The sequence below is a fragment of the Ranitomeya variabilis genome, chromosome 1 (assembly GCF_051348905.1).
Source record: "Ranitomeya variabilis isolate aRanVar5 chromosome 1, aRanVar5.hap1, whole genome shotgun sequence".
Classification (NCBI taxonomy): domain Eukaryota; kingdom Metazoa; phylum Chordata; class Amphibia; order Anura; family Dendrobatidae; genus Ranitomeya; species Ranitomeya variabilis.
Window position 1 is genome coordinate 1064742122 of NC_135232.1, and position 15769 is coordinate 1064757890.

At 45.8% G+C, this 15769-nt stretch overlaps 1 protein-coding gene across 1 annotated transcript in view; it reads left to right on the plus strand.

The window, feature by feature from the left end:
• Positions 1-14041, plus strand: part of LOC143793176 (small integral membrane protein 14-like) — a 32886-nt gene extending 18845 nt beyond the window's left edge. The window contains exons 4-5 of the mRNA XM_077279902.1: positions 2077-2228; positions 11573-14041. Of these exons, the coding sequence (XP_077136017.1) occupies positions 2077-2228; positions 11573-11611 (191 nt within the window). The 3' untranslated portion in view covers positions 11612-14041. The remainder of the gene's footprint in view (positions 1-2076; positions 2229-11572) is intronic.
• Positions 14042-15769: the final 1728 nt, after the last annotated feature.

The window sequence follows — 15769 nt, forward strand, 5'->3', positions numbered from 1 at the left end:
TGGAAACAGCGAGGACCTCTAAAATTTCACATATTGACAAATTTAGAACATCCTGTTGGAAATAAACATTTCCCTCGGAGGGTTTATTATTTTAATTTAGGCTGTTAAGCCTGGTAAAGGGGTTGGTCACCCTCATAGTTCAGTCCTGAGCCATGGGTTTGTGCTGTATAAGGAGGGCAGGTGTTGGCCATCCATGTGTCGTCTCTGGAGAGTGAGGACGGTGTTAGTCACACACCGGTATGAGGTATAAAGGTGCGCTCAGGAATTTTCAGTTTCCACCAGAATGAATGGCAAACGAGATGGACTGGTTTCCACTCCTGTTCTGAAATCTCGTGGTGGGAGCTTAGTGACAGCACTGACATACCCGGGAGCTGACTGTAAATGGACGTTTCTTGCGTAGATACAGGAGGGTGGTACCAAGCGATTGGCATAATCTACAAGGCTGGTACTACGTTACCAGGTTTCCTTCATGATGGGCTCCTTCACGGGCTCTGACTGCTTACCTGACTGATAGAAATACGGCGAGTGACGAAGATGCAGCTCACCGTTGAAATCCGCATCATCACATGAATCACACCACAGAGAATGAAAGCGAAACGGTTCACCCAAAGCCGGTAGATGAGGAGTCTCTAGAAATAGCCGTTTTTAAAGCTCCATTTTCTGCATCCCCTTTATAAGAAATGTGCACATTTTCTATGTCACGTTACAGATGTGTGCAGAAGAAACGCCGGCATTCGTTTTGTTTCTAGTAGAAAATACAGCGGAAATACATACAATCTATAAAAATAAGACCTGACTTGTCTGAAAATATCATGTTTTAATGTGCTTCACTACCAGGGCATTTTCCCTATTAATGTTGAGCTGGACAACTTTCAGTACAGGCAGGTTTAGAAACTGTGTATTCTCTTTTTATGAGAATTTGCATACTTTATTTTTATTTTTTTTTGCCACAATAAAGGGAAAACTGTACGAAAAAATGGAAGTTTGAGAAAACGAAAAAAATAATAAATGGATAAGATACTGCAACTGCCCATCCAAACTACAGTGTTCTCCTCGTGCCAAATGTTAAAATGACCGTAACGGAAACAGGAATCCATTGTCTCTAGAAATCACAATTGTCTCTTTCCCTCATTCCCCTAAATTCACCAATAATTTCATCTTTACGTTTAGTTGGCAGTAGACATTAGATTTCTGTCGGCTGAACGATCATTTGGCTGAAAAGTTTCTCTCCCAACTCCCCTATTGGCAGGAACGCTCAGTCGGGGGCTCCTGCGTTCTTTACGTGTCGCTGCCACAATCCCCTGTAAGCGGCTTGTCTACGCGCTGAACAAAAGGATTGGCGGCTGACCTTTAGAGACCGGAGACCCCCTACACATTAGTCTGCCTAAATCTGCGGGTTTTATCTAATATGTATGGGGGTCTCTAGAGTTGACCTGAGTCTCTTATACTGCTCTAGCCCATACCGGGTACGTGACGTCCTAAGGTCCATTGATACGATAAGGCTGGTCTGTATATAACTTTACAGTCATTCAGCGGTCCTCAAATGGTTAAATGAAACGCTGTAATAGCCATTGTCCTACAAGTCTGACAGTATATGACGAAAGTTACTTTGCTTTTCACAGGTGTGTCCAAGAATGTCTGCACACTGCTGTTTCTATATTAACCTTTTTTATAAAAAAAAAAAAAAGTTCACAACCTATAACCATTAAGGAAAGGGTTATCGGTCCTTGTTTTAAAGGGCGACATTTAAAGAGGTGGTATAAGAGACATGATAATCAGGTGATTGTTGCCAGCACCCAGAGCAAATTGCTGAATTCTCCTGGGAAAAGCCACCGGCAGCCATGCGTTGGACATGGAGTAGCAGGGAAGATGCCGTATTGCAGGGGGCGTTCAGATAAATGGCGGTCTAAGCACTCATGGGGCTGCTCTCCGTTCTGGGTCATAGAAGATGTTTATTATAATCTTTTATGTAACGCCAACATATTTGATAGATTTATTTTTACATTTCAATTGTAAAAATGTATTCCAAGCAATCTTTAATCCATATATTATCCAGTTGTTTTATTTTCTCACCAGTACCAGGACCCAATACTTCTTCCAGTGATGGAGGTGTAAGTATTGCAATGATCGTCATGGCCTGGCTTGTCATCGGTTTTACCTTGTACCTGCTGAGACCCAGAAGTCTCCGAGGATCAAGAGCTACTGGAAAACCCACTACGCCACATAATGTGAGTGCTGGAAACCACTTTGAGTGTTTTTTGGTTTGTATCATGTTGTAGACCATCTTTAACTATTTTTATACAGAATTCGAAGAAGGGGAAAAATGCAAATTCCAAACTTCAGGTTGTTTTTGCTCAAATTCTGCAGACTTCCCTACTGAAATCTCTCTGCATTTCTAGCTGGCGCTGCACAGCTTGCCGGCCATTATCCATTCTGCATTGTGTCTACATGTTCAGCGCACTCTGCTTACAATTTATAGTAACAGAATTGGGAATACTGCTCTGGCCTGTGAGGCTACATATGGGCACGGTAGATTTGCTGAAAATGTTATGTGCCTATTCTGTAGGTAAAATGTACAGGGCATGGCAAGTGAATGGAATTTGACAAAACCTCACTCAGAAAGTAGATTTTCTAAAATCCACAGCATGTCCTATATGTTTTGCTTTTGTTTTGCAACTCACACTTTGCAAGGCCAAAAGGTAAAATCTGCCGGCCGGAATGTAAGAGCAGAGCACAGTGGTGACGTCACCGCTGTGATCTGCTTTCACTTTACGGCGGCACTCAGTCAGAGCGGGAAGCAGACTGCAAGGGACCTGACGGACACCGGAATGTGAGTATGTACTGTTTGGTTTTTTTTACTTTTACGATGGTAACCAGGGTAAACATCGGGTTACTAAGCGCGGCCCTGCGCTTAGTAACCCGATGTTTACCCTGGTTACCTGGGGCCTTCTGCATCGTTGGTCGCTGGAGAGCGGTCTGTGTGACAGCTCCCCAGCGACCACACAACGACTTTCTAACGATCACGGCCAGGTCGTATCGCTTGTCGTGATCGTTGGAAAGTTGCAGAGTGTGACAGTACCCTTACACCATGTTCCAGTCAGGTAACGGGAAGGTTGTGCACACACCAATGTTATGAAAGGACTCAGTGACGTCACTTAATGTTTGTGAATCCCAAAGCAAAATCTCCAACAATGCCCACAACTATCATGGGTCTTTAATAGTATTACTCATCTCAAGAACGATAAACGGACCTTTTGGATCTTCTTAGACTAGAAACCTAGTGTGACTGCTAACTTGGCACCCACTATAATTACACCCCTGGTAAGGTTTTCTCGGTCTGGCCAGCGGGAGGGCTCCCTCTCTTCTTGGTCTGGCCTGGCCTGCGGGAAGGCTCCCTCTCGGCCTGGCCGGCAGGAGGGCTCCCTCTCGTCTTGGTCTGGACGGCGGGAGGGGCTCCCTCTTGTCTCGGCCTGCCTGGCTGGCTGGCCGGCAGGAGGAGGGCTCCCTCTCGTCTCGGCCTGGCTGGCCTGCAGGAAGAGGGCTCCCTCTTATCTTGGTCTGGCCTTGCCGGCGTGAGGGCTTCCTCTCGCCCTGGCCGGCGGGAGGGCTCCCTCTCGTCTTGGTCTGGCCTGGCCGGTGGGAGTGCTCCCTCTCGGCCGGGCTGGCTGGAGGGCTCTCTCTCTCGTCTCGGCCTGGCTGGAGGGCTCCCTCTCGTCTCAGGCTGGCTGGCGGGAGGAGGGCTCCCTCTAGTCTCGGCCTGGCTGGCTGGCGGGAGGAGGGCTCGGTCTGGCCTGGCATGAGGGAGGGTTTTCTCTTGTCTCGGTCAGGCCTGGCCGGCGGGAGGAGGGCTCCCTCTCATCTCGGCCTGGCGGGAGGAGGTCTCCCTCTCGTCTTGGCCTGGCTGGCCGGCGGGAGGAGGTCTCCCTCTCGTCTCGGCCTGCTGGCGGGATTAGGGCTCCCTCTCGGCCTGCTGGAGGGAGGAGGGCTCCCTCTCGGCCTGGCTGGCCGGCGGGAGGACGGCTCCGTCTCGGCCTGCCTGGTTGGCTGGCGGGAGGAGGGCTCCCTCTCGTCTCGGCCTGGCGGGAAGAGGGCTCCCTCTCGTCTCGGCCTGGCGGGAAGAGGGCTCCCTCTCGTCTCGGCCTGGCGGGAGGAGGGCTCCCTCTCGTCTCGACCTGGCTGGCGGGAGGAGGGCTCCCTCTCCAACCTTAATCACGTGTCGTCCCCATTCTTTTTGTGGGCCCTCTGCTATCAGTAAGTTACATACGAGCAGCCATATTTCCTCTGATGTATGTAGGACTTTTTACCATCAACCTCTCCTAACAGTGACTGATGCAAGGGAGGCACACAAGGCTGTGATGACATAAATTGTGTACGAATAGTAAGAGACCTAGCACTCAACTTAAGGTAGGATGCAGCAGGAAAAATTTATTGTAAATAAAGGAAAACGTTTCGGTCAATTGTGACCTTCATCAGTTACAAGAGGTTATTAAATAAAAGCCGGTAACGGGAACCATAATCACTGCACAATCATATATCAAAATTAGTTCAGCATGGTTGTTGTAGGCAAACCTGCTATTAGCAAATAGGAAGATTCCTGGAGCTGCAGTGCTCTCCGATGAAACAAGCGGTGGATGCCGCGTCGGAGAGCACTGCAGCTCCAGGAATCTTCCTATTTGCTCATAGCAGGTTTGCCTACAACAATCATGCTGAACTAATTTTGATATATGATTGTGCAGCGATTATGGTTCCCGTTACCGGCTTTTATTTAATAACCTCCTGTAACTGATGAAGGTCACAATTGACCGAAACGTTTTCCTGTATTTACTACAATAAATTTTTCCTGCTGCATCCTACCTTAAGTTGAGTGCTAGGTCTCTTACTATTTGTCTATATGGTTTGGGAACCTGTCCTCAGCACCCCTTCTCTAGTAGTGCTCACGGTTAAACTTTCCATAAATTGTGTACGGACTGCCCAGCAGATCCTTTTTAAAAAGATCATTATCCTCTTGAGTAAGGTCTGATTAATTGCCCAGTATGAGATGCAGCATTATATCTTCTATTTTGTATACTCCAATATTCCTACAGATATGTCCTTCCTCAGAGTGTACAACTATAGGAAGTCTGACACTTTGACAATTTATTCAGAACCAGGACTGGGTTTTCATAAATGTACAAAACGCCTATTTTTTTATTGGCAACACTGTAGGGGAGGTCACGCTTGGTCCTCAGGGCTGATGAATAATTATTCATGAAGTGGATGCTAGCATGTAGCTGTGACTGAGCAGAATGTTAATAAAGAACATTTTGTTTCTATTGGGCCCCATAGATGCAAGAAGACTTGTGATTAGGGGAAAAAGCATTAAGCTACTTACGGGTAGCGGCATTTTTCGGAGGACCATGACAGCACTACGAGAGAGGGGATCCGCCCTTAAGGAACAGGAAACCTACAGATACAAAAAGGGCGGCACCTCTCCCATGCATCAGTTGTATTTCAGAGCCTTGAGAGGACTACCGCGGTTAGTGGCATACAAACATACATTATATACATTTCGAAAACGAAATTTTTTTTATTTTTTTTTTATTAAATTGAAGCTAGACACCATACGTGAAATCTACATACTATATACAAATTAGGAAGTGCAACCCCCACGTGAAATAGGGAGGGAACTAAGGGTGCTGTCATGGGCCTCCGAAAAATGCCGCTACCCGTAAGTAGCTTAATGCTTTATTCGGACTCCCATGACAGCACTACGAGAGATTTACAGAGATGTAAGCTACCTTAGGGAGGGACTATAGCCTGCAGCACCCTTAACCCGAAGGTGAGATCAGAGGAGGACCCCAAATCCAACCGATAATGCTTAAAGAACGTGGAAGGGGATGACCAAGTGGCCGCCTTACATATTTGTTCCACCGACACTCCAGATCTTTCTGCCCAGGATGACGCCATGGCTCGGGTGGAATGTGCCTTTAGATTCTGCGGAGCTGGCCCCCCACCCGCTGTATAAGCCATAGAAATAGTTTCCCTAATCCATCTAGCCAGTAAATATTTTGACACTCTACACCCTTTCTTTGGACCTTGGAAGGAAAGAAGCAGTGCCTCATCCTTCTTCCAACTATTGGTGACTGAAATATACTGTAGGAGAGATCTCCTAACGTTTAGAGTATGAAGCTCCTGCTCTTTAGGATTGGATGGATTAGGAACAAAAGATGGTAAAACTATTTCCTGCGACCTATGAAACCTTGTTGCTACCTTCGGTAGATATGCTGGGTCTGGTCTAAGGACTACTCTGTCAGACAGGAACTCTGTATATGGGGGAAGCCTGGAAAGTGCCTGGATATCCCCTACCCTGCGAGCTGAGGTTATGGCAATCAGGAAGGCTGTTTTAAGTGTCAACATTTTAATCGAGGCCTCGTGTAGAGGTTCAAAGGGGGGTTTTGTTAGTGAGGGTAGAACTAAATTTAAATCCCACGGAACCGATCTATCTTTATACACTGGTCTAGTTCTACAGACCGCCTTCATAAACCTCGCTATCCAATAGTTGTTAGCTACATTACAGGAAAACAGGGCACCCAGAGCTGAGACCTGTACTCTAAGGGTACTAGTAGAGAGTTTTAGCTCAAACCCCTTCTGTAGAAACTCTAAGATTTGTTGTATTGGCACCCCTTCTTGGATATTAAATTTAGAAACGGACAAGAACTTCCTCCAAGTCCTAGAGTAGATTTTTGTAGTTATTTGCTTTCTACTCTTTAGGAGCGTTTCTACCAGGTTCGGAGAGAAGCCTTTATCTATTAACAGTGACCGTTCAAACTCCACGCCGTTAAATGGAGCGCTGCCACTTGTGGATGGGAGATTGGTCCCTGAGAGAGTAAATTCGGGATCTCTGGCAGTACCCAGGGATCCGATACAGACATCGTCCTGAGCCAGGCAAACCAGGCTCTTCTGGACCAAAAGGGGGCAATAAGGATAACCTTTGCTCGATCTTCTCTGATTTTTCTCACCACTAGAGGAATCAGATTCAGTGGTGGGAAGGCATAGGCCAGCGGAAAATCCCATTTTATTAGAAAAGCGTCCACCGCCAGGGGATTTTCCCTGGGATTCAGAGAGCAAAAAAGTTTTACTTTCCTGTTGTCTCTGGTGGCGAACAGGTCCACCACTGGTTGACCCCATCTGTGGCTGATACGGTTGAAAATGTCTTTGTTGAGAGACCATTCTCCTTGTCTTAGCGTGTTTCGACTTAGGAAATGTGCTGTTATATTTTCCTTTCCTTTGATGTGGAGAGCCGTCAAAGATTGAAAATTGAGCTCTGCCACCTGGAACAAGCGATCCGTGATCTGCATTAAAGTCTCGGAACGTGTTCCCCCTTGCCGGTTTATGTAGGCGACTGCCACTCTGTTGTCCGACAGAATTCTGACGTGCTGGCCCTGTAGATATATGAGGAATTCTTTAACAGCCAATTCAATTGCCAACAATTCCCTCTGATTGGATGAGAATGTTGTGAAGGGTTCCCATTGTCCCTGAACCACCATGTCCCCCATATAAGCTCCCCACCCCGAAGAGCTGGCATCTTTGGTTATTACTTGGGTGACATTTACTATCCAGGGCACCCCTGCTGACAAATTCTGTATGTCTAACCACCACCTGAGGGAGTTCAGTGTTATAGGCCCCAACGTTAATTTCCCGTTTAATACGCCATTTAGGGCTCTGTCATGGAATAAAACTTCTTTTTGCAGGGATCTGGTGTGTAACTGAGCCCACTTAACAGCGGGGATGCAAGATGTGAGTGACCCCAGTAGGGACATTGCTTGCCTAAGTGTCATGGAGGGTGTTTTAATTGCTTTTAACACATAACTCTGGATTAGCGCTATTTTTTCCCCAGGGAGAAGACACTGCTGTGTTACCGAATTCAAAATTAACCCCAGGAATTTTTGCATATTTAGAGGCTGTAACTTAGATTTTTCAAAGTTTATGATCCAACCTAGACGTTCTAGTTTAGCTTTAGTAATTTCCCATTGTGACAGACAGTGATCCACTGAGTTCCCGACAATGAGAAAATCGTCTAAGTAGGGGATTATAAGGACATTTGACTCCCTTAAATGCGCCATGACCTCTGCGATTATTTTAGTGAACACTCTAGGAGCAGAGGTTAACCCAAAGGGGAGTGCCCTGAACTGAAAATGTTGAATCCTACCCTCCATTATCAGTGCTACTCTCAGGTATTGTTGAAAATCAGCATGAATGGGTACATGATAGTAGGCATCTTTCAAATCCACTACTACCATAAAACAATTTTCAAAGAGCATTTTTATTGTTGAATTGATGGACTCCATTTTGAAAGTATGCTTTACCAGAAACTTATTGAGACCTTTAAGATTAATAATGGTTCTATAAGTATTATCTGGCTTTTGAATTAGGAAGAGGGGGGAGTAAAACCCCTTCCCTGTCTGAGAATATGGTACTTCCACCAACACATTTTTAGAACAAAGAGTCCTCACTTCCTCTTCGAGGGCAAACTGTTCAGTGGGAGATGAGCGCCAGGGTGTAAGCTTGAACTTGTCCCGTGGAGCCTGGACAAACTCAAGTTTGAGACCATGGGAAACGCTGTTTATCCAAACGCTGTTTGTGATTTCTGACCATGCTGCTGAGAAATGCAACAGTCTCCCTCCCACTGGGATTGCTAGTCATTGTTCTTGTTTTTTGTTTTCCGTCGGGTTACGGCGAAACATGAGACCTGTACCTCGTTTTCGCTTATCGTCCCATCTGGATCGATCTCTGCCCGGTGAGAAGGCGCGTTTCCCTCCCCGACTGAACCTTCTTTTGTTGAAGGGACGACGTAATGCATTGAAGGTATTGGGAAACTTTTTCTTATCGTCACCTGCCTTCTCCAGGAGTTCATCCAGGGTAGGCCCGAATAAATACTCGCCTTTACAAGGGATAGCGCAGAGCTTTGCTTTCGCCTGCATATCCCCAGGCCAGCATTTTAACCATAGGGCTCTCCTTGCAGCATTAGACAGCCCCGCTGCTCTAGCTGCTAATTTAACGGAGTCAATTGAGGCATCTGACAAAAAGGCCGCCCCCTCCTGGATTACTGGTAATGCTGCGAGAATAGAGTCTCTAGAGGCCCCTTGTCTTAATTGGGACTCTAACTGGTCTAGCCAGACCATCATTGACCTCGCTGTGCATGTTGACGCCACCGCAGGCCTTAAGGAACCGGCTGCCATTTCCCAGGTTCCCTTTAAGAAGGTATCCACCTTCCTATCTAGGGGGTCTTTAAGCGTTCCCATATCCTCAAACGGGAGAGAGGATCGCTTCGCTACCTTGGCAATTGCTGCATCCAGTTTTGGGGCTTTTTCCCAGCTACCTACTGCTGGGTCGTCAAAGGGATACCTTCGCTTCTGTGCAGGTGGTAAGGAACCTTTCCTCTCCGGTTTTTTCCACTCTCTGTTGATAAGTTCTTGTATCTTTTCATTCAGAGGGAAAACTCTACGCTTTCTTTGATCTAACCCACTGAACATCATCTGTTCTTTAGACAGTTGAGGCTTGGGTTCTGTTATACCCATTGTGCCTCTGACCGCTTTTATTAACTTGTCTATTCTCTCCAAGGGTAAACAAAACCGAGCAGCGTCTTCTTCCGAGGAGGAGGATGATGCTGCTGAATCATCCGATTCTACGCTCTTTTCCTCCACCGACGAATCCGATGACCACTGAGTTTTCCGTTTAGGGGCTCCTGACTGTGAAAGGCCCTTAATGGACTGCTTAACCTCCATCCTAACCATTTCCTTCAGACTGGCCGCAATAGAAGAGGATTCTTCTGCTACCTGAGGGGGTAAGTAAGGCAAGCTAGTCTAATGAACTAATGCCATGACCCCCTCCCCCTCTTCCCAGACCTCACCGTCTGCTGGATACAGGGGTCACATAGCTTTTTAGGGCATGAGTCAGGCAAGGGAACCCCGCAGATGGCACATTCCCTATGCTTTGTTTTACTGGTGTTTTTCTTCCCCTGTGAAAACATATACGGGGGGAGACTAATCACTGAGTGAACATTCTCGAAGATCACTTACCAGTGGATGCCCATACCCAGAAAGCTACCGAAGTACGAGGGGGATTTTTCCTGGCTGACGCTCCAGACCCCTGTCTGGAGGAGCTTCTGTGGCCAGATCCATCGCTCTTTTTTCCATGCTCCTTCTCCACAGGCTTCTGAGGTGCTTCGTCCAGCAGCAGAGGCTGCTGATCCTGATCGGACTCCATCCTGATTTGGAGGCCAGAAGCAAGGAATGCACGTTTGGCGACCGATATATAGCCCCTCCTTCGGTCAGCGTACTCGTGCCGCGCTTTCCGGTTGTTCTCCTCCCCCCCCTGCAGCTGCAGGGGATCAGCCGACACCTGAGGGTGATCGGCGCACACTTTCCGGTGGGCGCCGCCATCTTGGAGCCCCTGCGCATGCGCAGAAGCTCCGCGACCCGGAAGTCACCGCCGGCTCCGCCCTCCGACGTCACCCTGAGTCCACAGCGCTTCCTGTCAGCGCTGTGAACAGCGTGGGACGCCGAGGCTTCGCCAGGAGACTCCGGGCGGCGCCACCACGATGCCGCCGGTCCCACAGAGGCGCCCGTCATACTCACCACGCGCCGGCTCCGGAGACAGGACACCCCCTGGCGACCGCTCCACGCTGAATAGCCACCGCCGTGCAGCCCTGCCAGGGCCACCGTGACTACTACAGGTACTCCGCACCGGCCGAGGTAGGAGACCCCCTCGCTACCAGAATCGGTCCGGCCGGCCTGGAAATCCTCATAGGGAATCTTCTGTAGGATCCAGTCCCTTCAGGAACAGGAAACCAACTGATGCATGGGAGAGGTGCCGCCCTTTTTGTATCTGTAGGTTTCCTGTTCCTTAAGGGCGGATCCCCTCTCTCGTAGTGCTGTCATGGGAGTCCGAATAAATACCAATTTATGAGAAAAAAATGGGTGTATGGTAATAAACATATGGCAGGCGTTGAGTGGAACATTTATCTGTCTGACAAAGCTGGTCTTTGAGACTTCTGGCAGAGTTTAGATCACTGTGTGTCTCCAGCATGGTCACTGACTACATGCCTCTAAGGTATAAGCGCCATCCTCCGGTGATAAAGGGTGAGAGCTTCCATCTTCAGGCCTGGATTTTCCCAGGCAGGGGATCAGCTCCATGTGACCATTGCCTTGGTGATTTAGTAAAGGTTGTTTGTTAGTAGTAACACATCCCAGTGATTCCTTCCACGTTTTCAGAAATTTCAAACCATAATTGCACAAAATAATATATATTCAAAATACAGGTCTTCTTTTTTTTACAAACCTAAGCTCCAGTCCTGCTACATCTGCATGAAAATAATCACCTTTATAATTATTAATACTATCAATTTAATGTTTTTATTTTAAAGTTGCCTTAATATCAGGGTGCTTTACATACAATTAATGTGCAAATAGGGTTTACAGTACATATGCAACCTACAGTAAAAAAATTAGTATACGAGCCAAGATTGAAGAACTGGTTCATAGGGAGAACTCTAAAAAAAAAATTTAGTAAAACTGTACCTTTCTATTCACAGGACCGCAGCCATGAACCTCCCGCTCCGCCAGTAGACTAGCGCCCCGGGCATCTCCATAGAAGATTTGCACGACCAAATGAATCATGACTGGCCAGACTACTCTGAAGCAGATGATTATTCTTTCATTTCCTTTCTACTAACGCCTATCGATATTGGGCATTGCATATACATGGCGGATCTGGGATGTTTGGAGCATGTCGTCTAGTTCCAGATTTCCTTGCAGTAGGATAACTTTCTTGTAAATCTAGACCGAATGCAGCACTGTAAACTTTTTTTTAGTAATCCTTTGTCTGGACTATTTCAGCCTTACTATAACCTTTAGAGTTTGGGTTTTGTCATTTCGGGTCATATATGTCAATGTTTACTGCCGTGTGAGTTTGTCTGATTTTAATGAATTCCCTTATAATCGGTGGTTACACATTTCCTAAAAGACCACGATATTTAACCATGTCCTAGCGGCAGGACATGTAGCTCCGGGCCCGTATTCCTGACTTGTGGTATCCTCCAGGATTATGCGATTAGCATACAAATATCTCTCGGATTCATGACCGTATACAGCATTGCTTTTTATTGCTTCACGGTTGCTTTGTTGCACCCTGTTTCGGGTGTCCTTACTTATCAGTGTAATAATCCTACCTACATACCGGTAGCTGAAGTGCCACGTTATTGGGCGATGACCATCCTATACATAGAGGATCCATGACCAGGTAGGGTGTATCTCAACGCAAAGTTGCGTTTGTGGCCCCCTGCTGAAGATGCCTATTCTATGTTATCCCAAGAACACAAAGAACGGTCACTGAAACTGAAGACATGAAATGGTAAATGATAATTACCATGACCAGACAGGTTGGTGAGGCCATAAGTGGTCACATATGGTCTCTCCATTAGAAGGCTCTTCAAACATGGAGGTCATGAGAACACCGAGATGGGGCAGCTTTGGCCTGACTCCTTGGGGTGCCAAGCCCCTCGTAGACCCTGGACCTGACACCAAGGGTTGTTTGGAAATAACTGCATTGCTAGCTCCCAGATTCCCATGATCTATACATTTCTCTGTGTGGACCTTTGTACTGTCATAGTCATCGATGTCAAATTGTTTTGCATCTTCCTTGACATAATGTTTACATTAACCGATTATATACTGTCACCTTATAAAATCTAGACGCTCATAGAGGGTGGTAAATTTACTAATGGTACTGTATATTGTAATATACTGTAGATTGTTATCTTTGTCTGGTAAAGGGGATCGTCCAGGACTTGTACATTGATTAACTATCCTCAGACTGTGGGGGTCCGACATCCACACCGATTGGTCGATTGCAGGTCCGGCAGAAGTCTGATGTACACAGTGAGCAGCTGGAACAGTACAGCGCCACATACTGTGTAGTGGCCATTGCCGGGTACTGCAGCTCAGCTCCTGCACATATGGAGTAACTGTACATCCTGTGCTGGGGTGACTGTGTGTGGGGGGCTCCCCTATACTGGCTAATGCTAGCTATATTAAATGGCCAGCATGTCTCTACAGCCACGGCTGCTAGCCAGCTAGATGTCTCGTCAATATCTGACAGCGGGATTTAATTGACGTCACAGACAGGATTTTCCCCCACTGTCTCCCATCAGTTTTCCGCAACATGATCACGGGTCACTAATGGCTTACTATGACAACCGTCCCTGTTGCTGCCATCTTAGTACCCCACTGAAGCTGTATGCTGAGTTTCAGAGCAGACTCTGGTTTACACTATATATTGCAATATTGTGTTATTGCAGAATATACTATGAGTGAACAATCATAGGTTCAAGTCTAAACAATAAATAAAAAAGAAATACGAAAAAATATGAATCACAACCCCCTTTTCCCTCATTAAAAATTAAGAAATTTAAAAAAATACATATTTTGCATCGCTGTGTTCATAAAAGCCCAATGTAGCAAAATATAAAATTAATAAACCGAATTTTAAAATGCCATAATGAGAGAAAAAAAACAAGTAAAATTACAATTTTACAGTCCCCTCCCAAAAAAATAAAAAAAATAAAAAACTAAAACCTATCACACGACTTGTGGACCACAAAATGGTATCAATCAAAACATAAGCTCATTATACAAAAAAAAGGCCATCGTACAACTCCGTCAACTGTAAAATAAAAAAAAGTTATGGCTCTTGGAATATGGTGCCACCAAACCAGAATTTTATTTTATTTTTTTTTTTTACAAGGATCTGAATCTTATTTTTTTATTTTTTTTTGTCACCACTTAAAAAATTAAATAAATATGCAAGTTTGATATCTCTGAAATCGTACTGACCTGGAGAATCTGGTTTCCATGTCATGAACACCGTAAAAGCCAAGTCCACAAAAAAGCCTTTCAAAATTGCAGATTTTTCACTTGGAATTTTTTTTCCCGTTTTCCAGTACAGTGTAAGGTAAAATGAATAGTGTCACTTAAATATACAACTCTTCCCCCAAAAAAACAAAGCCCTCATTCAGCTCTGTCAATGAAAAAAATCAGTGTTCAATAGAATGAGAACTAATCTACAGTATATGAAGCTGTACTGTACCAGCACCATACACTATATACATTCTGCCACTGAAAGAGCTGCAAAATGGGGGGCGTCGGACCCCCACTAATCTGATATTGATAATCTATCTCAGGGACTGGCACACTGCACCAACTCTCTGGCCAAACCTCTACTTGGTCCAAGGCTAAGTGACCGTACCCACTACGTCCTCTCATAGAGACCACCATGATCATCGGATGTCTCCTGACATTCCATCCAGCCTGGCGAAGGGTCTGTAACCCAAAATGTTGCACTCACAAGAAGGTATATTTATGAGTGTAGTGTGTCTTTTTGGATCCGGAAAGATGCAATAATGGTGTTTTGTGGCAAACCAGCTGATTATGGAGTGCTGTTTGATATTCTGATATTGATGACCTATCCCTGGGATAGAATTCCTGGACAATCCCTTTAACTGAATACAATTGATGTGTTGATTTTGAAGATTTTGTGATCTCCCAAAGAATAGTCTATTTTCGAGATTGTGTTGGTTGTGGCTGGTAAACCTGACCCCTATTACTTGTACTAATTCTATGTGACATTCCGAATCATTAAGAGACTGTGGAACATTCCATTGATGCCGAGATCTAATGTTACTTCATGATAAGATATTCCATTCTTGGCTGGTCTGAATTAGGCTTTAACGGTTTTACTACCTAAGTGACAATTCCTACATGTGAGAGCAGCTTCTTTTATCCTAATCCCCCATACAAAGATTAGATGGCTATCGAATAAACGATTGTGACTAACCGCTATCTCGATAACTCTCCCATACAAAGGAATGCTTGGCGGAGCGCTCCTGTGTCCTCCATGAGAGCAGACCCCACCGACTGGTGCTTATCATCTGTTGGTCTGGAGACCCCCATACACACTAGATTGTCGGCTGAGCACGTTCAGCTTACTCTGTATGGCAGTGAAACCTATAAGTTCTTAGTTGTGAGGGGTATGATTGGTAACTCACGAGCCCTTGTGACAGGGATAGGGTGATATCTGTACCCAAGCCAATCTGTCCTCATGTGCCGGTCATGTTGTGTTCTGGATGTACGCCATTATAGGTCGCTGTCTGTAACCATTAGGTTGGCTAAGTATTACACACCAGCAAAAAAAAGAACAAAAAAACTTGGAAGGGTGTAGTAAAATGATACCTGCCAAAATGTTAAATGCTGAGTCCTGGTATAAAACTAGAACCACACACCTGAAGAGCAGCCACAATCCCCCGCCTGCCTGACTATAGGTCTCCTAACACAAACTAACAGCAACACCTGTACATTTACACTGGCCAGGAGCAGCTGTTAGTGACCGATTGTCCTGTGCCCATACCGTATCATTTGTCTCTGCAGCACATCTGTTTACATAGGACAATGTGCAGCCGAGAACAAATTTATTTTTAATAAAAGCTTGCTAATCATTTTACCCTTCCACTGAGCGTTTTGCTTGTTTCTATTGGTTGGCAGCCTGTTTAGACCAGCTGATATTTGTGAATGAGCATTCCTAGGATTCTCTATTAATGGCCGCTGGAAATCCACCCTAAAAGTCTCAGGAGACCCACAGTCAGGGCATAACACGACTGTAAAATACGGCTCCTATGCGGTCATGAGAGTCGCAAAAGCCGAGATTACTGATAATCAAGTCTAAACAATGTAGCTCT